The sequence below is a fragment of the Sphaeramia orbicularis genome, chromosome 5 (genome assembly GCF_902148855.1).
Source record: "Sphaeramia orbicularis chromosome 5, fSphaOr1.1, whole genome shotgun sequence".
NCBI lineage: Eukaryota > Metazoa > Chordata > Actinopteri > Kurtiformes > Apogonidae > Sphaeramia > Sphaeramia orbicularis.
The window spans coordinates 49,652,344-49,676,346 of record NC_043961.1 but is presented as its reverse complement, the minus strand read 5'-3'; the positions used below and the strand labels follow the sequence as shown (position 1 = coordinate 49,676,346).

At 38.7% G+C, this 24,003-nt stretch overlaps 2 protein-coding genes across 4 annotated transcripts in view; one reads left to right on the top strand and one right to left on the bottom strand.

The window, feature by feature from the left end:
* The first annotated feature begins 7,325 nt into the window (after nt 1-7,325).
* The window catches only part of rtf2 (replication termination factor 2), a 32,697-nt gene continuing 16,019 nt past the window's right edge, over nt 7,326-24,003 (top strand). For both annotated transcript variants that reach the window (XM_030134695.1, XM_030134694.1), the window contains exons 1-5: nt 7,326-7,485; nt 7,809-7,903; nt 8,307-8,400; nt 8,566-8,705; nt 13,716-13,794. In XM_030134695.1, the coding sequence (XP_029990555.1) occupies nt 7,417-7,485; nt 7,809-7,903; nt 8,307-8,400; nt 8,566-8,705; nt 13,716-13,794 (477 nt within the window). In that variant the 5' untranslated portion in view covers nt 7,326-7,416. The remainder of the gene's footprint in view (nt 7,486-7,808; nt 7,904-8,306; nt 8,401-8,565; nt 8,706-13,715; nt 13,795-24,003) is intronic.
* gcnt7 (glucosaminyl (N-acetyl) transferase family member 7) lies at nt 14,523-22,986 on the bottom strand. Of its 2 annotated transcripts, none has more exons than XM_030134693.1 (5): nt 22,752-22,986; nt 17,444-17,700; nt 16,550-17,285; nt 16,002-16,097; nt 14,523-15,279 (listed from the first exon to the last, which is right to left on the bottom strand). In XM_030134693.1, exons 2-5 carry the CDS (start codon nt 17,648-17,650, stop codon nt 15,038-15,040), a joined length of 1,281 nt encoding a protein of 426 aa, XP_029990553.1. In that variant the 5' UTR covers nt 17,651-17,700; nt 22,752-22,986; the 3' UTR covers nt 14,523-15,037. The 2 variants fall into 2 exon arrangements, with proteins under 2 accessions (XP_029990553.1, XP_029990552.1); XM_030134692.1 differs by lacking the exon at nt 22,752-22,986 and adding an exon at nt 19,589-20,540.

Sequence of the window (24,003 nt, the reverse complement as noted above, 5' to 3'; positions counted from 1 at the left end):
ATAATTTTAGTGATTAAAGAATCAAAGAGTCATGGCAGAATTAAAAACATTATATCAACAAGTTCAGAAATGAAGAAAAAAAATGCTTTAAAAAATATTTCAAATGATGAGATCAATCTAAAATAGTCCTTTCTGGCTTTCACTTGGTCTGATACAACACTCAGAGCTGTAATATCATATTCACTGTAGTCTTAATTATTTGTAGTTCAGGTTAAGTTTTGCTGTGTTGTTGCAGTCTTGCTGTAATTATAGTCTCCTTTAACTTAACTCTTATGTAGTGGACAAGCATGTTAACATGTTTGGGTTAAGCTGCCTCTTAAATGTCCGGCCACTTCAGTACAGTCAGTCAGGGGATCAGAGAAACGCCCAGAGGATGGAAAACCAGCTGGGCCGTGCAGAAAAGAAATGACTTGAGGATGTTCTGTCTGCTTACCAAACAGAAACTCAAAGGGATCAGCTCAACTGGTGAGGAGGCAAGTGCTTAAGAAAAGTATCAATACTGTGGAAGTTCTCCGATATCTTCAGGATTTTTTTTTTTTTTTTTTTTTTGTGGTTAGTGTGTGCGCTGGTGGGTAAAACTATGCAGTTATTAATAATGACACAGATGACACTTGATGTTTTTCAAAAGATAATATTTCTATAACATTTCCAGACCTTAGAAAAATATTTCACACAAAAGGAGCTAGTTTTTATTTTTACAGTACAACCACTAATGATGATCCTCTGCCAAGAGAACACACTGTTGGGAGAGCGAAAAAGGGGAGAATTAAATCCATGTTTTTAATGTTATGTCTGAGGACTGGGAGGTCTGAAAGCTTCAATTTCCTATGGTTGTTTTTAACAAGAGGAATAGGTGGCAATAAGTTCAGCCCTCACGTTATTGTTTAATTTTCCACCCAGCTGTTTTACTTCGTTCAATCTCGTAGCTGTACAGTGTTTCCAAATACCACAGAACCTTTTAACACAATTTTCAATGTCTTAAATTTTAATCCAGCTTTAAAAATCCAGTTATTATCAACTGAAAACATAAGAACAACTTAACATTCAATATGCTAACAGAGGCAAGTTAGACCTTAGAGGAGCAGCTTTCATGCAACTTGAGATGACAAAGCCATGTGAAATTTCATGCCAACCATGACCTTCTCGACTGTTACCTGACAGACAGACAGACTGACCTTTGCATTAACAAGTTTTTGTGGATCTGCGTTATCCAGATAATCAACCAGTGTCAGTTTATGCAAAAACAGATGACCACAGGTTAGGCCTGTGGCTGTCTGTCATTATCTCATCAAGCCATCAATCACAAAGCAGCACCATCCTGAGGGCAGCGTTTGCCAATAGGCACACAGGTGAACCCTTAAATCAGCTTTAATTGAGCTGCTGAGTAACAAGTGTGGTTGAAAGTTGTGGGAAAGTGAGACCAGTGGCGATGAACTTTATGAGAGTCTGACAAACTCCCCATCGACTGCACAGTTTTTCATTAGTCTCTCATCAACACTTCAAAGGCATAAGAAGGTAAATAAACAATGCTTTCTTGCCCATAGCCAAAATTTGGTTTTCAGTGAGTCATCATGGAATCTATGAATACAATTATTAAACATTCATATGATAGAAGATTACGTTGATTAAAAGCTCACACACTAAGAAGGAGTTGCACCATGAACATGAAAACACACACAAACCACAGACAAATAAAAACAGTTTAAATATTGATAGTCTAGTATGTGATGGGTTCTGCTTCACTTTTATACATTGCTTTAAGACACATAACATAAGAAAAATGGCCATATTGGAGGATAGTGGGGCCAGCCAACATGAGGAAGTAGCATATAATTTCATTCACATACATATTTCACATGAATTCTAGTTGTCACACTTACTGTAGTGTCTGTCAGCATACTCATAGCCTGATGGGTCAAAGATGGATTGTACATACAGTATCTCTCTCATACACCAAGAATGTCCTCTAGACAATGTTATAGCACTTTAATTACTCCCAGAATCAAGCACCCACCCAGCACAGGAGCCCAATCTCTTTGGCTCTGGATGCAGATACTACTCTCAACTCAACACTACAAATTTATTGACAGCTTTAAAAAAAATTTATTGCCCCACTTCCCCTCCCAGCGGGCACCTAGCCTGTAATCTCACTACCCGTTTATTAGATCATTTGTCAAAGCCTTAAGTTTTTCTTCTCTCTTTTCTTTTTGTCATCGTTTCCTCCTTTCACTGACTGGAAGGAGGAGTGTATGTGCACTGGATGTGTGAAAAAGAATGAGACACAGATAGACATGGAGAGAGAGAGAGATGGAGAGTGCAATGGGCCTCGGAGATTAACTCCTTCACTGCCTTCCTTTTCCTTTTTAAAACAGAATTTACAGCTGATTAGCCTCCACTGTAAAGACAGGCCCCAGTTCCCAGAAGGAACGCTGCTAAACATTTATGCAAGGCCAGACGCAAAGACCCTTATTGAGAACATGTGTTCTTCTAAAGACCCCTTGGAGAGACATCTAGTAGGGGACTGAATAAAAATGCCACAGACTGAAGGCTCATTTTCAGCACATCACTCCAGAAACTGGGTTGCTTTGAATAGACACATGAAAAAAGCAGAAAAAAAAACCCATGTCTTTTGGTTCCAAGATATTATTTTCTGTTGCATCCTCAGAACACACTGAAATATCATTTTACTGACCTATTATTTTCTGCTTATGTGGACAAAATATTTATTTAATGTTAATAATTATGTAAAAGTGTGTATTTTTCATACAAAATAAGCTATTAGCCTTAGCCTACTACTTTAGCTGTTTAGCTATACTTAGCTAAGTGTGTTAGCTTACACTTTGAACACTATAGTTTAACTACTAAATTACAAAATACTTATAGATTACATTCATTTTTTTATGCTCTATTAACTTCTAAACTATTTTTTATATATTCTCACTCATTATTAATTTATATACTCACTCATGTTAACTGTCAGGGTATTAACATAAAGTTAACTTCCTCTAGAAATAAACAGTAAATTGTTGTAAACACAGGTAAATAGTAAATTGTTCAAGAGTATAGGTCTCAGACAAAAACTGCAAAGACTACAACCACCTAGACTTCAAGGACAAAGACAACTCTGAATTAAAACCTTGAAACTGAGATATAAACCCCCAAAAATAAGTCCGCGCCAGAGGATTTTTGGTTAGCGTTCAAGGTTAGCACTGAGCTCGTCATGTCTGTAATGTGAGTGTGTGGACAGGATTAAAGCAGAGACAGCATGAGCTGGTGAACAAGAAAAAGGGTGTGAGTGAGTTGTATGATTGCTAAGGACGTGTACGGTGAGGCGGTGGTGGCGGCTGGCGTGGACATCCAAAATCTTAGCTACTGTCTCTGCCAGGCCTCAGCTGCTACGTGTGCTTAGTCTTCACCACGTGCCCACAGAGTACACAAGGCAGCCACAGGTATGTCCCCATCACCCTGGGGCCACACCAATCACAGCCAACACGCTGTCAGAACCTTTTGGGTATCCCGTCAGGCTAATGAGATGTGACTGAGCCTCACTGCCAGTGCACAAGCAATTGTTCCATTCATATACCCTCCACTGATGTATGGAGACTTTCCTTCCCCAGTCACTGCCATCAAGGAGAGACATAGGATCATGTAGACTGCAGCTGTATACATACACATCTGAGCTGTGTGTGCGTGCATGATTCCATTTATCTGTTAGCACGTTTGTGTCTGCGGGTAAATAGAACGGTGTGCCACAGTGGAAAAGATAATCGTAAACCAGTCGATGTTAAAACATGATCAGGTGGAACCGGGTGTGTGCGCTGGTGCATTGGTCTGCGTCCTGGCTACTTTCATTCCGCTTGGCTCTCAATGACAGAACGTCCCAGTGTTTTGTGATGGTTGTGGTACATAAAATTCTGGGCTCTTCAGCAGAGCCAACGGATTAAAACTGTCACCCAGAAAAGCTGGTGCAACAAGGGAAAAAAAGGACTGCAATCATCTGCTGGAGGAATTGTGGCAACATGAAGCATGTTTTTCTTCATCAGTTATTCTCTGGAAGCTCTGAGATGCAGACAAAACCTGATTTTCTGGCTGCTGACTCATCTACTGTCTTTCCCAATCTAATAGCTAACAAAAAAAAAAAAAGGAGAAGAATTCTGATCGATTTAATTCGGGATTTTACCCTGATTGTGTTTAAGACATTATGCCAGGCTACACGGGATAATTTGCATTACAAGCTATCAAAGCCTCATATCTCCATGAGGCAGACACTGTAGCACACACTGCTGCAGACCAAGAGGATAGAAAAATTAGTTATGGGCAAATGTTTCCTACTGACATAATTTTAGCTATGTGAGTTTCAACATAAACAGAAAAAGGAATGAGAAAATAATTGTGGTCGGCTTGTGTGTGTGGTAACCCGTTGCAGTCTTCTCATTGGAAGTGGTGTGCTTTTTCCAGGGTTTTGGATTTCTCATTATATGTTGGGTACATGAACTTGCTTGATACACAATGTTGGAGTTAACTGAGCACAGCGACATTCCCCATTCAGCTTAAAATCACAAATAAAATGCAATTTCATTTAGCAACCGTTTTATTGAGGGGAAATGTTGTGGCGAGACAAAAGTTTGCAGTTAATATCTCTATGTGGGACTATACACGATAAAATGTTGCCTCGTGCATTGTACATTATGATATTATGAAAGGTCTTCACAGTAACCTTTACACTGTGCATTTATTACGAATTTCTGCAACAGTACTTGAGAGTTTTATCAACATACTGAAATAAACTGAGCCATTGTGAATAATTTTGATAATATTTTATTAAGGAATTAATCATGGTAAAATGTGACTTCATGGAAACTGTGAGGACTTGGAGCATGTTTTAATTCAATAGTAAATTTCAAATAGTACGATTTGACTGTAATGCTTGTGATGTGTATTCTCCTGATATTTTATTAAAAAATGCTGTTCTGACTCTGGTTACTTTGTTTTCCTTTTTGTATCATGATTCAATCAGTAGTACCTCAAACCAGTCACTGCACAAACAAAATAGTTCTGCAAAAAAGAGGAAGCCACTTGCACATCAGCACAACCAACTAAAATCTGTGACATTCATGACCTTACTCAATGTGGAGCCAAGGTGAAATCTGATGGAACTAAAATAAATTCAACTCCCCCCTCATTCCCCTTGATAAATCCATGTAAATATCCTCCTGCTCTCTTCCAAATAATTTCCTTCCAGCTCTGTCCAGAAAGATTTCAGGCAGTTTGGGTTTTCTCCCTCAGAGTGTTTTAGCTCTGCTGGCTGCAGGGCCAAGGGTCCAAGTCTATCAACTAGCGCCAATGTAAACACAGCAATTCCTTCCCAATTAGAAACGCTAAATGCATTGGACTCGGTGCACTACTAAGGCAGAGTCTGTGCAATTAATGCAGCGTTGGTCTCCACTGGCTTCCTCGGATGACTGGGATGGTTAAGATGTATACAGTTTCAGTTCAAGGCCAGTCGGGGGAAGTCTGATTGGGCAGGTTGGACTCATCATGGAAGTATAAACATGAAGTTGGATGGGCGCTCGGTGGTCGGGGTTTTCATTGGGTCAGTCGTGCTGGGTAGCACCACGGAGATATGTGTGGTAGGGAGGTCAATCAAAGGGGGAGATTTGTGGAAGAGGAAGCTGTATTCCAGCCGCAGCAGCTTTAAGCCATCCAGCTTAGGTGACGCAAAACAAGAAGGCAGGGCTTTTTTTTTCTTTAATTATCTTCGTCGTGACAACATTTGATGAAACCTTTATGGGGCCTATTTGCCTTCCTTCTTAAACTTCCTTCTTATGGTTAACCCTGAATGCAAGGTGAGTGATGAAATTTATGTGACAATGCAGTAACATAAGAAGAACATGTCCCTCACGTCCCACAAAGACTGAATTCACCTCCTACAATAGAGATCCATGCAATATTTTCTATGATCCGGTGCAACAGGTAAAGCATAAAATTCTGTTAAAAACAAAACAAAACTTGAAAACAACTCATTCTGGCTCTCCAGTTGTGGAATCAGCACATCACGCAACACAAGATAGAAGACCATTGTTCTAGTCTATTGTCCAATGACCATTGTGCATTGTGTGTTCTTGAGGTGTTAGTTTGCACTATCAGCCCAGGGCTCTGCACTCTCTCAAAGATAGTTTGCTAACAGAGCTTTCACTCCATTGCCTCTAATGAAAATCCATACTAAACATTTAGCTCTGTGTGAGAAAGGGGGGAAATTCAATAAGACACATAACACAATTTATAAATTACAGGAAGAACCAATCGAACCCACTGACAAAATGGAGAAGTGTTTATGTTTACATTTATTCATATTTCTATATTTTTGGAACCACAGAACTAAATGCCTCTCTTTTCTGTTTGATTTTTTTTTTTTTCTCGGCCCAAATACAGTCCAAAGCAAGTTTTTTAACCCATCTTTTCTCTCCACAATTATTATCAGTCAAGCTGCAAGAGATGTCTCCACTGAGGTATTCCCCAAACTAATGGTCGCTCTTGGACAGCACTGTCGATAGTAAACTAATCTGCAGCCTGCAAGGCACAGGAAACAGATCTCATTAGCACTCATTGCACTATCTTCCAAGGAAACTTTCATCTTTAGACCACTCTGACAACAGGCCTGAAAGCCAGACTAATGTCACTCACTAGTTCTGGTTTTAATGGCTGACTGCGAAATAGGTCTGATAGATGGATAGCCAGTAAAACTCATTTGTGTGAAGCTGTTTCTTTACTTTCAGGTTTATGTACTGTGCATGGCTTACAAGTGTTGTGCAAGACACTGCAGTAATACAGACTCATCCTTAATAATAGAAGAGTTTGAGGTATGAGTGTTCTGTTATTATTGTTTTAGTATTTGGATTTATTATAGTCCCATTCTTCATTTTATGACATTAAATTGTAGGATGAGTTAATCACATGCTCATTGTGTGTAAATTATCCAGCAAAAAAACAGACAAATAATTCCAAAACTGGTAATTTAGTTAATAGTTAAACATGTTCCCAGTCTGTAGGTTATACCCACACTGTCACATGGTCTGTAAAATGAGAATATGTTTATTTCTTAGGAATATCTTTATTTCTTTTACTTGTTCTGCTCCACATTTTGCAGAACACAAAATAAAATCAGGTTTGTGCTACGGTCTGTGATTATAACTGAGGCGAGGTTTCCACAGTGTGGTTGAAGCTGTGAAGTACATCTCAGCGTCTTAAGTTCTTTGACATCTTTGATTTAAAGTTTAACCACTAGGGGGCAGCATCGAGATTAGTCAGAGCTTTGAAAAGCAGTCGTTGTTTGTTTACACCACAGGAAACTTCCTGCCTGTGAGTCACTTCCTGAATTGTTAGCCTACTCGATTTTTAAACTTTTTACTTTTCGAAATGGGATGCGACGGAGGAACAATTCCTAAAAGACATGAGTTGGTGAAAGGCCCTAAAAAAGTAGAGAAGGTGCTTTTTTGCTTCCTTTTCCAATTCATCATTTTATCGACGCTGTTAAAAGCTGTCAGTTAGCTGTTAGCGAGCTGTTATGCTAACATGCCTTAGCTAGCTACTCATTCGGTAATTTTGCAGTTTTTAACTGTCTGTTATGTACAAATATATGGTTGAGACGTAATGTGTACTTTTTACTCAATCCAACATAATCTTCGTAATTTCATTTAATTGTTATCATGAACCGTTAACAAGAAACGAAGTTAATTAATACTACGCGAATGATGTGTACGTTAATGTTTTTAAATTGTAATCCCTCACATTTGGTACCACACATTTAGGTTGATAAAAATGCAGAACTGGCAGCCAGATGGAAATACTGTGCCCTGAGTCAGGAGAAACTAAGACGCCCCATCGTTGCCTGTGGCTTGGGGAGGTAAGGATAGTCTTTTTTTTTTTTTTTTTTTTTTTTTACCATGCGTAATCATTGACGCCTTTATACAAATATACTGTACTTATCAAGTACAAATTTGGGGTAGTAATACTTTCCTTGAGTAATTACACTTCATCTCACCTCGTCTTCTACGCCATTACACATCTTAAACACATGCTCTTAAGCGTTTTTGTGGCAACATTTCAGATGACATCAGTCATCTACTTCCTGTCCAATGAAATCCTCATATCTCTAATATGTTAAGTAAGAGTGTTTGTGGTAAACTGAAAGATTTCATTTTCTCCCACTTAAAAAAACAAAACCTCAGGGATAAGATGGAAAATGTATTTTGGTCTCAAACTTAAATACAAGGATTTTCAAAAGTAACTCAAATGTTATATTTCAGGCTGTACAATAAGGATGCTGTCATTGAATACCTTCTGGATAAGTCTGCTGAGAGACCAAATGCTGAAGTTGTAGCACATATCCGTGGGATAAAGGTATGTTAAAACTATTTCCTTGTCTCAATATTGTTAACACCCCGTTAGCAGCTTCAACATTTGATTTATTTGGCTTATCTGAATTTACCTTGGTGTGTAGAGTGGGGGTTACACCTGTGTTGACTTACCTTTGGTTTCATGTTGGTTTTTGTGTTTTTTGTGTAGGATATAAAGGAGCTGAACTTGACCGATAACCCTGAGTGGGAGGGAGACACGACAAATGCTAAAGGAGATCGTTATGAGGATATCCACTGTGGCATGTTCATTTGCCCTGTTGTTGGATTGGAGATGAATGGCAAGCACAGGTATGGTTAAGGCTCCAGTGATGAATCAATAATCAATAACATTAACTCAAAGCAGTGTTTCCCACAGAGTCCTCCTCTATCTATGGTGCTGGAGGCACCCTCTTATTTTAAACTTTACTCATTATTGTGTGATTAAATGAATTAAGAGTAGATGAGACAGACCAACACACTTTTGCAACCTACGTTTTTTGTTTTGTTTGATGTTAAAATGCTAGTTATATTGCACTGTTGAGATAGCCATCACTTTGCACGAGCGCAGTAACAGACAGCAGAGCTTCACCGTTAACATGGTAATTAACTTTGATTTCACCCTGTGTGCACAGCTTTGAAGCTCTGCTTAATCTCATGGATGTATGGTATGCAGTCGTTGTATTTTTGCTTTGCTGAGGTATAAGCAGATATTCTCATTCTTAGAATGAGAATCTGAGCTGAATAAAAAACAAAACACAGACAAGTTTTTGTCACTGTATTAAACGCAGGCTCATACAGACACCTGTCAGCTCATTTGCTGATTGTCTGATGTCAGATTTCTTTGTGGAAATAACAATACAAGACAAACATCATTTTTTTTGCTGATTTTTTTTTTTTTTTTTTTTTTTTGCTGCTTCTGAGGATACTTTAATTTAGAGTAAAACCTAATGTTGGATTCTGACAAAGAGTTAGATCTGGGTTAGAGATAAACAGCAAAGAGCAGCAGTGGTGCCAGTAGCATTTATACTCAGCTTATGTCACTGAGTGGTGTTGTTTTCTCCATTTCAGCTGTAGCACTCAAGGATTCAGACACTGCTGGTTCAGATTTTGTTCAGGTGTCCTTGCACACATTTTTGTATTTTAAAAAGTAGTTTGAGTGGTTAGGTAAATTTTCATTGCATTGTAACATGAACAGTTCAGTACAGGTTCATCCCAAAATAAATTTCCACTTAACATGGTTTAGAGAGACTCTGCTTACCACCATATTTTGGTACATTTTGAGACTGTGGTAGTGTAAAATTTCCTATGGCACCCTGTCAATGGGAAACACAATAAAAGTATATTTAAAGTTATATCTACCAATGTGGGATTTCTCACAGCAATAACTAAAAGTTTGAACATGAACAACCTGCCTCCCTCCAAAGCCCCGCCCGCTTCCCCCATGCCTGAGCTCTGATGCTCCCCTCCTCTCACTTGATGCGTACGGTGGAAACGGAGGTCTGGTCCACTTTGGCGTGTCCGCAGACCCCTCCCTCAGTAATCAGATACATCATCCACCTGCCGAGGCCCCTGTTTCATCAGTAGACCCTGTATTTAAGGGTCTGGTCTGTGCAGCGCTGAGTCAGTGTCTTCACTGCACGATGAGGTGCCCAAGCGATGGGCGCACGCACTGTGAACGCACAGCCTCCGCGAATTTTCCGTGGACATTTTAGGTTTCATAGTCCATACATTTATTATCCTACATTGCATGACACCAAATACATGTACCTGTATGAGTCATAAAACCTGAGCTTAGTGCAGACCTATCTATTTGGTCCAGTATGCTCGACTTCCGGACTTTTATCTCCATCCTTCATTCATCGGACTCAGACTGCTGCAGGTTCTTTTGTTTGTTCCCCTTGGTTGTTATTACCTCCGCCAAGGAGGTTATGTTTTTGCCAGGGTTTGTTTGTTTGTCTGTCTGTTTGTCTGTCCGTTAGTGTGCAACATAACTCAAAAAGTTATGGACAGATTTTGATGAAATTTTCAGGGTTTGTTGGAAATGGGATAAGGAAGAAATGATTAAATTTTGGTGGTGATCGGGGGTGGGGGGGCCCACGGGGGGGGCGCAGACCAGAAAATTTCATCAAAATCTGTCCATAACTTTTTGAGTTATGTTGCACACTAACGGACAGACAAACAGACAGACAGACAAACAAACCCTGGCAAAAACATAACCTCCTTGGCGTGGGGGGGCCACGGGGGGGGGCCACTGATCAGCCTTGGCGGAGGTCTGCGCTCTCCGAGTGCTTCTAGTTTCTGTTAATAAATCAGTTTTTTCCCTTCCACATGTGCATTTGAGTTCTATCCATTAGAGATCGACCGATTATCGGCCAGGCCGATTATCGGCACCGATATTTGGAAATTTGACATATATCAGTATCGGCCTTTTTTTAATCCGACAGGCCGATATTAAGAAATCCATTTAAAACTGGGTTATTTCGGCTCAGATGCAGCCGCGCCCCTCTCTCTCTCTCTCTCTCTCTCCTCTCTCTCTCTCTCTCTCTCTCTCTCTCTCTCTCTCTCTCTCTCTCTCTCTCTCTCTCTCCTCTCCTCTCTCTCCCTCTCTCTCTCTCTCTCTCTCTCTCTCTCTCTCTCTCTCTCTCTCTCTCTCTCTCTCTCACACACACTATCCACTCTGCGCCCTCTGATTGGTTGATGTGGAAGCTGTCCTCACACACAGACTGGGACTGACTTGGGATGAGACTGTGTTCTACATACATTTTCCCCATTACAAATATATAGAGTGTTTAGAGCCAGACTGATGAACTAATGTTCTGGCAAAAGCTCATCAGACTTCACCTCAGCGTGCTTCCTTAAAACAAGTGAACTGAGTTTTTTCGGCGCTCTCTCTTAATCCCACACACATGCTTTTCTATCACAGACTGTTTCATCTCCATATTATCAGCAGTCTAATTCACACACATGTCAGGAGGTAATCTGAGTTAGCAGAGCTGCCGCTAATGTTTACTCTGCTCTGATGTTCTTCTGAAACATTAGTAGTAGTTGTGAGATGTAGAGCACAGGGATGTTTAGTACAGTTTCAGAAGAGTTTTCTGCGTTTACCTTTAACACATGTGTTTTCTCTCCGGAGCTTCTCACACGAGAAATCTTCGCCTCTCCGCGGTGTGTACTCCGGTACCCACCTGCGTCAAATAGTGCTGCTATGGGGCTCTGACCGCATGCGTCGATTTCTGACTATTTGGGATGAGATTGTGTTGGTATGTAATGTAATAGTGTGTGTTTGCGTTAAAGTCACATGAAGAACTCTACAACTCACAACTACTAATGTTACTGTGAGCTTTCTAGTTCTATGATCCGAAAATTAAAGTGAAGATGACAGAGAGTAAAATTCAGAAGTGATTTATCTGAACATGGTGGAACATTTTAAATCCTGTGTGTGCTCATTAAAGCCCTAAAGGCTGTTTGTGTTCTGTCAGGAGTTTAATTGCACTCATAGCAACTATTGTACTTTTTATGTAGCTTTTGTCATATTAATCATTAATAATGTCGCAACATAGTTTTGAATGGCAGGGTCCCTGCTATCGCATGGTAAAATATAAAATTTAATAATGAAATCAACTTAAGGCTTCCCAAATGCTGTAATAAATGAAGCATGATGAGTTGAGTATATGTCAGCATGTGGCCCAAGAGTTTACAAGAGTCTCCCTGTATTTTTGTTGTGTTTGAACTTAATACAAAGATAAGTCATTATAGTTATATTTAAATTTTACTTTATTTACTGTGGAAAAATTTAAGGGAGCTATTTATTTAAGCTTTTATTCAACTTTATAAGAGATGCTTCTGAGTCTAGGAAATCCATGCACTTCTGGAGCTATTATTTTCTATTTGTTTGATCAAATAAACATGTTTTAGGCATTTAAACGAAGTTCAGTGTTTGCATTATTCAAAATTTTTCACGCCGATTTTTACACTTTTACTGCAAATGAATATCGGCTCCAAATATTGGTTATCGGCCTCCTCTAACTACTAATAATCGGTATCGGCCCTGAAAAACCCATATCGGTCGATCTCTACTATCCATACACATCCTAGACAGGAGACTGTGGTCAGTGACAGGAGAAGCAGCGCAAGTGAAGTGTCAGATTCAGAGGTACACATATGCGGGGACGGTGATAATAGATGATTGACAGGAGGCTCAGCCGGGTTTGGCCAATTATTCTTTCGGACGGAATACATTGATTGGTCAGAGTTTTATCAGAAATATGAACAATATATGAGAATTAAACATTTTTGTGTTTCAATACCTGGTGGATTTCTTTTACATTTTAGTTTGACACATGCTTATTAAGAGCATTTTAAGATGACAAAAGAAAAGTGTAAAAATGCCACATCATATGGTATAGCTTTACAGGAAGGCACTTTCTTTAGAACAAGTCTCATCCCCCATACAGTCCTTGTTACCATTTAAATGAGGCTTAGTTGTCCACTACACCTTTCTCTTAACTTTTTTTTCTACTTCACTCTTGGTCACATTTAAAATTCATCTCCATTCTGTTAATCTGATCTGAACAGAAACTTGTGTCCATGTACTATATTCTTTCCAGTTGTAGTCGGGGCCTTTATTTACCTCAGTTGCCGAGGACACCAGGCCGTTATTTGAAGGAGGAGACAGGACTTTGTGTCTAATTTAATAAGTGGAAATATCTGCTCCTGTTTGTGATGTTAAAATTAGTGATTTCAACTTAATTTTGTTTTATTTATGGTTTAACAAAGCCTTTTGTTTGAAATATTCAGTGACAGAGGTCAGACTGTAATATTTAACATAACACGCGCTCACTTGAAAACCCTCGGCCTGACTTATCAGGTGCACTACTGCCCCTAGTGGCATGACTTATCGGTTCAAAGCAAAGTTTTTGGACAGACTGATGGATGGACAACCAACTGATGACAATACCCTGCGGCCAGTGTGGCTGAGGATAACAATGGGTGATATACAGAACAACAGAGTAGTGAAAATAGCAACATGTTATTGTTGAATGTATTTAGCTAATGAAGTAGAAGTGCACACTGTACCTACCTGCCAGGTGGGTAACCCTGATGTTTATTTTTATTATTTTGTATCCAGCCCTTTTATTAAACTTTGTCCATTAATAGAGAACTGTAATTATTTACATTTATTTTAGGAAATGTGGTATATATTACATGTTCAAATAACTACACAAAGGATAAGACTTCTCTGATCAACAGTATCAGACTTCCTTCTTTAAACGTTTTTAATCGAATTGTATTAGAAAATATATGTTTTATATTTTTCAGATTTTGTTACCTGCAGACATGTGGCTGTGTCTTTTCTGATCGAGCATTGAAGGAAGTCAAGACAGAAATCTGCCACAAGGTGAGTAGTAATTCATTCTGTATTTACAGTGCACTTTGTTGTTCTTGTTCAGCTAATCCACCCACTGTGTCAGTCATGTTACCTTGTGAGTTAAATCACATAGTATTAAATAGTATTGTTATATTACATAGTGTTGTGTTACATAGTACTGATTCAGTGTTAATTCTTTTCTCCTCTAATGACCCTCTGAGTTCTGGCAAGGATTTTTCTTGTTTAATGTAGGTACAGAGCTTTTTCTTTGCCAATGCTTTGTAAACATTAAGCCTTGATACCCATGGAGATTAAAGATTGGCAGACATCGAAAGGGTCACAGTGTTCCCTAATTCACGTTCTGTGGTTCAGATCTTTGACCTCATATTTAACATATTACCTATCAGAAGTATCTGTGTGTTAGATCTGTGAAAAATTATATACACGATTTCAGATTGAATGCATCATAATCATAATGATGTATCCCAGCGTTTGCTATTGTACTACCTTGAGGTTTGGTACAGGTATTAATGGAGTATGATTACCCCAACATTTGGATAAATGTTGGGTTGATCATACATTTGGATAAATGTTGGGTTAATTGTTAAATACTTTTCAAACGGACATCCATCCACCTCAGCTGCTCTTTACCTTTTATTTTAAAGCAGTGCTGTCTTGAAATACAGTCTCAGACAGCCACTAACATTGCTGTAGACAAGGTGTGTCTTGTAAAAAGAAACAAAGGAAGGGAGTTTGATTCACATTGTTTTTATTAGGTTAATAGCTTCTGCTTCCTCTGTATATATTCATAAAAAAATTAGAACACAGGCACTTTTAACAGGTATGTCTCTTTTCTGTAAAACAACACATGACAAAATGACAAACATTAAGTTGGTTGAAACAATAAATAAATAGGTCAGTCTGTTATTCAATACTTTGTGTTTTTGGTTATTGTCTCAAGTGCTGTCTTATTCTTGTAACCTAAAGTACACATTATTTGAGGGATCTGAAATTTCTTTGACTTTGCTGTATTGTATTGATAGTTTAGTCCTTTGACCTTGACTATTTGCAAATGTGAAAAGTTATGTTCTAAGATTATCAAAAAAGGTAGTCAGAAGATGTTGGGCTGCAGAATTTGAAACTGCAAAATGCATCATCTTTGTGTTGTTACTGCTTTATGTTAATCACATTAGAAACATTCACAACAGATAACAAAAGCAAATAATCGTGTTTACTTGCACATTAGCTTTTGTTAAGACTATCAACAGTGATTTTATGCTTCAGTACTGATGTTAAAGATGTTGCTGCTTGAGCTGTTTGGAGTGGCCAGCAGCCACGATGGCTCTATGGAAACAGTTGCGCTCCTCAGTACCTTGTTTCTGTGCCACTGTTCTAGACAGTCCAGTGCCTCAGGAAAGGTGGACATTTCAAATTTATTGGCAAACATGCTGTTCCTGTTGATAATCCATGGCAAGTCTTCTATTCCGTAGACACAGATATCTCTTAAATAATGACCTAGAGGAAAAAAAACAAAACAACGTTTTGGATCATGTACTTCAATATTAAGTTTAATGCATGGTTCTGTTTTGCCTTAAACTTTAGAGAGTCGGAAACCATTGATAATACTATTTGTGTTGTAGTGTAGATTTGTGTTTTCTGTGTTGGGTCATTTTTGCCAGATTAGTTTGCGATTTTAATTGCAGAAAAAAAATCTTCTCTGTTTAAGGTTACAGACTACGTCTATTAGAGAAAAGGCAGATCAGATATCCTCCTATCAGCCCTCTTATCATCTTTTGCAGGGTAAACTTGAGTTGTTTTAGCTAGTAAATGGTCCTGTAATCCAGTTTGCATCCAAAGAGCTGCACATAGCAAAGACAAAGAGCAAGGAACCCTTATTTTATTACAGAAATTTGTAGGAGGTAGACCAATGAGAAGGAGATATGACTGTGTACTTGCTCCATATTGCTGGGTTTTACAGGTGCTTAAAAAGTTTGAAATGACCTTAACCTAAAATCAGTAGCCTACATTTGAGGTTTTGACTTTAGCTTTTAATTGAAGCGGGTGGTAAGCCTGCTAACCCAAAATAAAGGGGGAAAAATGCACAAGGCAAGAGAGTTGAAAGGAAATCTAGACTGCCATCAGAAAAGACAACTCCCAATACATTTTTTTTTTTGCTCCATTTTCCCCATGTGAAAACAGGACATCAAAAATGTTATTGACGCTCAGTAGTACTTTACCTTTGCAACCATTGTGCACTGTTCCTTCTTGATCTGACCATTTAATTGCACGGACGTTTCCTTTCCAGCCTCCTTCGATGTTGTTACCTGGAGCCTCTACAAAACATAGCCAGACAGAATGATGCATTAGGTGTCCAGTAAGACATAAGTTGGCTGTCTTTGCTTAACACTACACAGTTTTAGGTCACACAAAACTATTGAAACTATTACCTGTACCACAAGAGCATGAAATCTGTATGACAAGTTTAAGGTTAAGTCTTCTGTTAAACTGTGTTGCTCTGACTTTATCTCTGTATATCAGATATTGTGTTCTCAGATTACCATGTTTGTTGTAAGGGATTGGAATTTTATCGATATCAATGCCGTTGTTCTTTATACATATCTTTTGGTGTGGTTCTCGGCAGAAAATAACGTAGACATTAAAAAAAAAAGTCATTGATAAGCTCAGAACCATAACACTGCAAATCTATGTTTAATTTGGAATTGGTTCTTAACTGTTGACACTCTACTTCTCAGTATACCATACCCGGGCCAAACAGGCAGTTTACCTTTAATGTGGTTGAGTGTCACCCAGTAGTGCTCGTCTGGACTGTATGTATCTTTGGACCACTCCAACAGTTCTAGGGCAATTGGGTTTGTCAGAGCAAAGTCTATAAAGGGCCTTGTGAGAGCGTAGTAGGCTGTTCCAAAGTACAGCTCCAGATTGTATGGAGGAGGATCTTTCTTAAGACCTAAATTGACCACAAATGACCCCATGATCTCCCTATGCTGAAACTGCGTCCTGTACTTCATGGTTGGTGGTTGTTTGACTCCAGGCGTCATGTTAATGTCTCTCCACTCTTTACTCTTCATGTAACGCACCAGTTCTAGGTTGCTCTTGATAGGGAAATCTTGTCCACATAGATTTATCACCTTCTTCCAGCCAACCTTGGACTTTACTAGATCCTTCATGCAGTGTAAATCTGCCTGTAAACGGGAAAAGCCACCATAGGTCACCGTCTCACGGCGGCTGGAGACAAAGACATTTTTAAAACAGCTGACCAACATCCGTACAGCCACATGGTACTCCAGTGGAGCCTTGGAGTCCACATGAATGCAGTAGACATTTTGTGGCATATAGATTGCTCGCAGTAGACGAATAAAAACCTCCAGTTCCTTGTGAACAGTCACAATAAATGCTAATGGGTAGTCCATCTCCTCATGACTCAGAGGACTTGTTATGAAATGCAGGTCTTTGGCTACTTCCGAACACTCCAGTTGACCATTCAAAATATAGCTTTCCACCTGTAGATAGGGAAAAAAAACCTTATTTCCTTGTTCTGTGAGTTAAGTAACTTATTCAGTATGCTTAGTAAAGGTATAGCTGGTGCTCCAATGCTCTGTTCTATATGTAATCATCAGAAATACAGTAAGAAAGTATGTTAAACAAAAACCCTACTTACCTGACAGTCACGACGTTGCCATTCTACTCCTTCCCTAGCACCGGGCAGATAGGCTTTACATGCAGATGAGAAGGGCCTGCAACTAACAGCTTCTAGGGGCTTGGGGTCTGTTGGGATGTCATTGCTCAAATAAATAACCGAGCAGACCATAAAACTTATTCCCAGGCAAAACAGGAACCTGCGTTTTGTAGGTTCAAACTGGCACATAATAACCCGTCGTCACTGCAGTCCGGACAGCACCACCGCAGATAAAACTCCTGTAACATAGACATTCATATTGTCAATTCACATTAGATTCATGGGCCCAGAGGGTTATTAAATCAGGTTAAATATGTAGGTTAGTGCTAATTGATGAAGACACTTTTTAGCTCAGGAAAGTTTAATATGCCAAATTTAGCCTCTTTAATAACTTTTTATCTGATATGTAGAACATTGCTGCAACACAGTCTACTGGATTTAGTAAATTAACACGTAACCTGTCTGGTTTCACACACCATTTCTATTTGTTAGGTTTCTGAATTTTTTTCCCCCTAACAACTTTGGAAGGAAAAAAAATCATATTTTCAATGTTTTCTTACGATGCTCTGAAGACATCTACAGTACTTCTGGTCTCTGTTTTATTTCACTTTCTGCTGAGAGTGGTATGGGGCTAAAGAAGGTTCAGGTTGTCTTCTACATTAACTTGTCTGATGCAATACCCACTGCGAAGCAGAGTAAGTGTATAATTTGTACCCCCAAAACCTGATTAATAGTTGATACCAAACTGAAGGAGCACTGAGAATCTTTTTAGATTTTTTGTGACTATATTGATTTGAAGTTTTGTCAGTATTATGTAGCCTTCAATAATTAATTGAAATATGATGACTGAAAGGCTGCTTTCAGATGATATTTGTGGTAAAGAATAGAAAACATCTTTTATGCCCTCCCTGGACACACCACTGAAAACTATTTGATTCAAATGAGCGGTAGGGTTTTGATTCAGCTACATTTTAGCAGCAATCACATGCGGTTGTTTGGCAAATGAAAGCAATAATGGCCTTCACATTTCCAGTGGAAAATAGGATGGCAAATGGGCCTATTATACATAATGTAAGGTCCTAATTCTTTTCTAAGTCATTTCTCTAAGATATTTTGCGTTGTGATTAGATGCTGTACACAAATCTTTTTTTTTTTTTTTTTGCAGTTTTGCGAAATTCATTTCCCTCAATTTTTTCTGTGTTTTTCATTCGTTTTAAATCAGGCATACTGTACAACAAAAGATTTGGAATCAGCTTTCCTGATTTTTTTAAATTCATTTTTAACGAATCCATCATTTTCACCTTACCTATCAACCTCACTCAATAATTACACTATATTGAATTCCCACAAAGGACAGTATTAGTAATAGGCAATCAATAGTAGAGAATACATTTGGAATTCAGATCTGAATCATTATCTGAAGGGAAGGGGAATATGGTAGAGATGTACTGTTGTGGGAAAAACAAAGTCCAGACGTCCAGAATGTGAGTTAGAGGCACAGATAGATGGATAGATACATACATACATACATACATACACAGACAGATAGGAAGATACTCAGACAGACGGGTTGTGATACCATCATGGGGTGAGGATAAAAAAAAAAGTCATTGACATTTCTGTGTCAAAGATCCACACATTCAGGCTGTGCTTTGGCTTGACTTAGCATTTTATTTAAATGTGTCCAGTATTAGCTCTACTAGCTAGATTCTGAGATATTAATGGCTAAATAAAGGGAAAGATATTAACGTGAACAAGAATGAAGCCTTATCTCTTATCCCCCTGCTATTAAGGTCATGTTTTTATTAAGAACAGCAACTGAGCTACAGATGTCCACTGGGAAGCTGCCCATGTTTCCCTTCCCATTAGATAAGCACCACAAGCATTCAAATGAGGCACTTCTTATGTTTTGAGAATCTCAGTGTTGGTACTTTTTTTTTGATTGTGGAAAAAAAAAAAACAAAAACATTTAAGATAATTTACTGACGACAGTGATGTCATGTTTTACCACTGATTTTTGCTTTTCGTATTTGTCTGGTGTCGTAAATCAAACATCTAAAGCATATGTAAACACAAGCAGCCAGGTACGGACACAATGCCAAAGAAAGGGCTAGGTTTGTCACTTACCTTTGACGCAGCTCAGTGTGTAATCCTTACAGTGATCAAATAGGATTGACATGAGTGCATGCTCTTTGAATTGAAATTGTATTAAGTACTCTCAAGGTGTTACAGAGTCCAAAGGAGAGTAAAACAGTATGTCCATTGGTGCCATCATCAGCTACAAAAGCACAGCAGCAGAAGTGGTTGTTGCTTTATATTTGAACCCGATTTGTCAAGAGTGTTGTTGCGACTGAAAATGATCTGGGAAGCTATGCTGCTCTCTGAGCTTGAGAACGATTTTGTGCGAGTCATTTGTAGATGTGTGGTTTTGTTTTTTTTTTCTTCTTGTTGTACACTCCCCAGTAGTCACTCCCCCACATCCCCATGAGGGGAGGGTGTCTCTGCCTGGTAACCGGCAGTAGCACCCGAGCGCACCTGACAAAGGCACACGCTCAGAACTCACACAGATGAGCACAAACACGCATACATACATACACACATTTTCCGTATGGTTTCTTTTTCCAGTCTCCTCTCCCATGTAGTTTCCTACTCACTGGTCCGTTGCATCATTAAGTTTCTTCTCCTGCTTCCCTTTTTCAGCAGTTAACATTGTTCATTTTTTCTCAAGTGTGTTTAATTCCATTTAGAGGTGAACATATTGGGTTCCGCAGTCTCCTCCCCCTAGGTCTGTCTCGTTCACCTTCTTGTTGCCTGTCATATGGCTGATTTAGCGCCGCAGATAGAAACTAGTTGAATAGTAGGATCTGTCTTGCTGACGTGATGATAAGGCGTTCGGCTCAACACTAGTCCGTGTCATTTGTGGTAATTGCAAAAGCAGTGACTGACTTCAGAGCAGCACCCACACAGTTTGTTTGCTGCTAGGTCAGCTTCTGAGATTATCCCTCTTGTGTTGAACAGAGCACATGGCCAGAGTTCACACCCACTGAGCCTGCATTACAGACACACAATAGACACCCTGGTTACTCAGGGGTTTAATATTTACATGTTAATATGGGTTCTATTATAAAAGCTGGCATGCAGTCTCGTTTTTCTCTTTTTGAATACTTGACACTTTTTTTTTAACCTGCTGTTGTCTGACATTTTCTTCCTGTAGTTAACTTCCTGTGATGTGTGGATGAATGATGTGGTTTGCAGTTTCTTAGAAAAGTGTATTGAACCTCTGTAAAGTTCTTAAAATAGTTGGAGAATCATTATTGCATCTCTACAGATGAAAGAAAAGGTGAAAAAGGAATGAGGGGCTCAATAAGATAATAATAGAAATAATAATAATGGTTTGGATTTCTATTGCGCTTTTCAAGACACCCAAAGCATTTTACATTATTGATCCATTAGTCATTAATTCTCACATTGACACTGGTGGTGGTAAACTACATTTTGTTACCACAACTGCCCTGGGGCACACTGATGGAAGCACTGCTGCCAATTTGCACTAAACAGCACCTTTGACCACATTCATATGCATTCATACACCAGTGTGAGAGACAACATATGATACATTCGCACACATTAATGTTTTACGTGCCAGTTAGCTTACCTTTAGAGTTTGACTATTTAGGTTACTTCTTTTCTGTTCATTTATTATAGTCATTTTAGCTATAGTGTGGGAAGAAAGCAATTTATTTAGTTAAACAAAAGATGATGGTTTGGGTTTAAATAGTGGTCAGTTACATGCGGAGAGACCACAGAATGATAAATCAGAATATGTAAGGAGTAGGAATGCATTCAAGTAAATAGGATGTGTAGCTATCTTTTTTCTTTCTATACCAAAGTAACCCCAAATACCAATGAGATAGGCAGATGCTGTGCTCTACAAGATAGTAGAAATGCATGTCAGCTTATCAATAGTAAGTACTCAATACAACCCACTGCAAGCTTCTTCCACTAATCAGGACACAGCGTAATAGTGTGAAGTTTGATAAATATTTCCTGCCAATCCAGTCTGCATTTTGAAACTGTCCCTGGAATTACAAAATGGACATGGAGACACAGGGCCGAGCTAGAACAGATATGTCTCATGTAGTTAGAAAGACAGAGGCATTTCAGAAAAAAAACAAATGCAGCCAGCATGCAAATAAAGTCAGGAGGGATATGTAGGGGCACAGACATATTTTGCGTATTGCTGTTGTGGTTCATTTCTTCTTTGAATGCTAGTCTTTCATTGCTGTTCATCAATTTCTGCTCGGCAAGTGAAGTTTAATGTTGTGATTGGTGTTCTGAAAGAAAATATTCACATTTACTTTTGGAAGTAGTTTGCCTTAAATTACTATTTACATTTATCTGTTCCCAATACATGTAGTGCTTCAGAGGCTTATTTACAAAGATTTTCATAACCTGTGTAAACAAAACATTGCTTTCCAAGTCAAAGTAAGAGGACACCTGTTGCATGACTGAACTTGTTAGAGGTTGGTAATGGGACTGTAGGTGGGTATTGAGTGGGGCTGTGCATCTCTGCTTTGCAAGACAATATGCATTACAATGACAGCATGCAAGCCAAAAATGTCTTTAGTTTAATACATTGGAAAATAAATGAGATTTAGCAGAATGTGACTTGAGGACAGGTGGAGTAAACACCTCTGATTACTCGTAGTAACATATTTAGTATACATATCATGATGTAGCGTTAGCTTTTAGAAGCGCAACTAATGCATTTGACCAGTTTTCGCCAATGAAGTGCTGATTTATGTGTTTCATCACAATTACATGATTTAATTCCTTTTATAACTTAACACATTTTAGTGTTAAGTATCACTTTAATTTCTCAGTGATGTGGGATGAATTCAGAGACCAGTTCCACATGACGAGTAGGTTTTTCTAGGCAGTGTGACCCAAAGGGAGTTTCTCAGTATTTGTTTATTTTCTTCCTGCTTTGCATGAAAAAAACATGGTAGCTCTATAACAAATGGACCTTAATCTGGGAGTAAATATGTCAAGACCTTTTTTTCTGTCACTGTGAAAGTTGAGGGACACTCCTTTGGACTATGTATAACCCCCGGATGTGCATAAAGAACATGTATTTAAGTTATGTGCCTTTTTACTTGTGCTTATTTCAGACCACAACAAACAGAAATGACAAGTATTTGTAAATATAACATTTTACAAGTTGCACTGGTGGTTAAATCATGAGAGAAGCTAAATGTGAATAACACAAATGGCTTTTTTCCCCACTCACCTGATGATGGGAAGTAGTGAAGTCCGAATGTCCGTGTCATGATAGAGCTCCACCTTCCAAAACACGTAGGTGAGTTCTCCCCTCAGTGGGAGCTCGACGCCTTCAAGTGACATTAAGACAAGATCATAAGACATACTTCAAATCCAGCATTTTTTGTTGTGTGATGAAGTTTTAGCTATCCATAAGTAGGTAACATTCAATAAAGTGTCTCCTCTCACTACACTCCAGTGATTGGTAGCAGGTGGCAGTTTAACTGGAATATTTGTATGAAGTGGATGAACCAGTATGTCTTGTAACATCCTGACCAGGCTTGCTTTGTTTTCATTTCTTGTTCTGCATTTGGCAGTCTCTGTTTAACTGGAATTTTTACTTCATTAAAGGGTGTGGGTCAGAAGTCTTCTGTTAAAAAAAGGCTAGAGATGCTGTGATTACCTTGAACATTGTGTTGGCATTTATATAAGTGAGCCTGTTTACATGCACACCGATATTCCAATCAGTATATGAGTTCTGTAGTTGTCAGATTATACAAGTGATCATGTAAGCAGGATATTTTAATATGCTTTATCAGCACCAATCTGATTATGAGAAATCAGATTAACACACCTGGATTTCTCCCCAATACTCCGATGTCTTCCTGCATCTAAACAGATTAATCTGATTGATTTTGTTCTTTTATGTCTGTGCATGTGTAAACACCATAAAAATAATAGAGAACAGAAGGTATGTGGTCAAACGTGAGTGGATTGCTCCCAGTTATCTGACTTTTATGGTCATATAAACAGGCTCATTGACACACACAGACAGTTGTATGCTTTTTATTTGGGATTTCATTCTGAATTTTTCATCTTTTAGTGTGTGCATGGCTGTCGAGGGTTGTCTGTTCCAGTAACATTCAAACAAACAACCCTAAAAAGTTTAATAGTACTTGTTCATTTTCCCATCCCTTTGCTGCTAATAAATGCAGGATTATCCAAGTCCCTCTGCAACACAAGTCAACCCCTGCCCTTATCTGACTGACAGCCAGTACATTTTGGTCTAAATACCAGAAACTTAAATAACTAATTGTTGTTTTTTTTTTTTAATTTAGTTTTTGTCCCATCATCTCAGAGACATGAGTAATGTAGCACTTTTAATGAGGCAGCCACTCCTCAATGGGGTGTAGTTTACTGTTGTTTATGTAAAAAAAGATTTTAGGTGCAGTCTTATTTTTCACAGTACTTTCGCTTCATTTGGATCTCTTAGTCTTACATTA

Coding starts and splice junctions, on each gene's coding strand:
- gcnt7 (XM_030134693.1), bottom strand. CDS start 17,650: ATGTGCCAGTTTGAACCTACAAAACGCAGGTTCCTGTTTTGCCTGGGA. Junction 16,098..16,549: donor GACACTCAACCACATTAAAG/GTAAACTGCCTG, acceptor TATGTTTTGTAG/AGGCTCCAGGTAACAACATC. Junction 15,280..16,001: donor AGTGCACAATGGTTGCAAAG/GTAAAGTACTAC, acceptor TTTTTCCTCTAG/GTCATTATTTAAGAGATATC.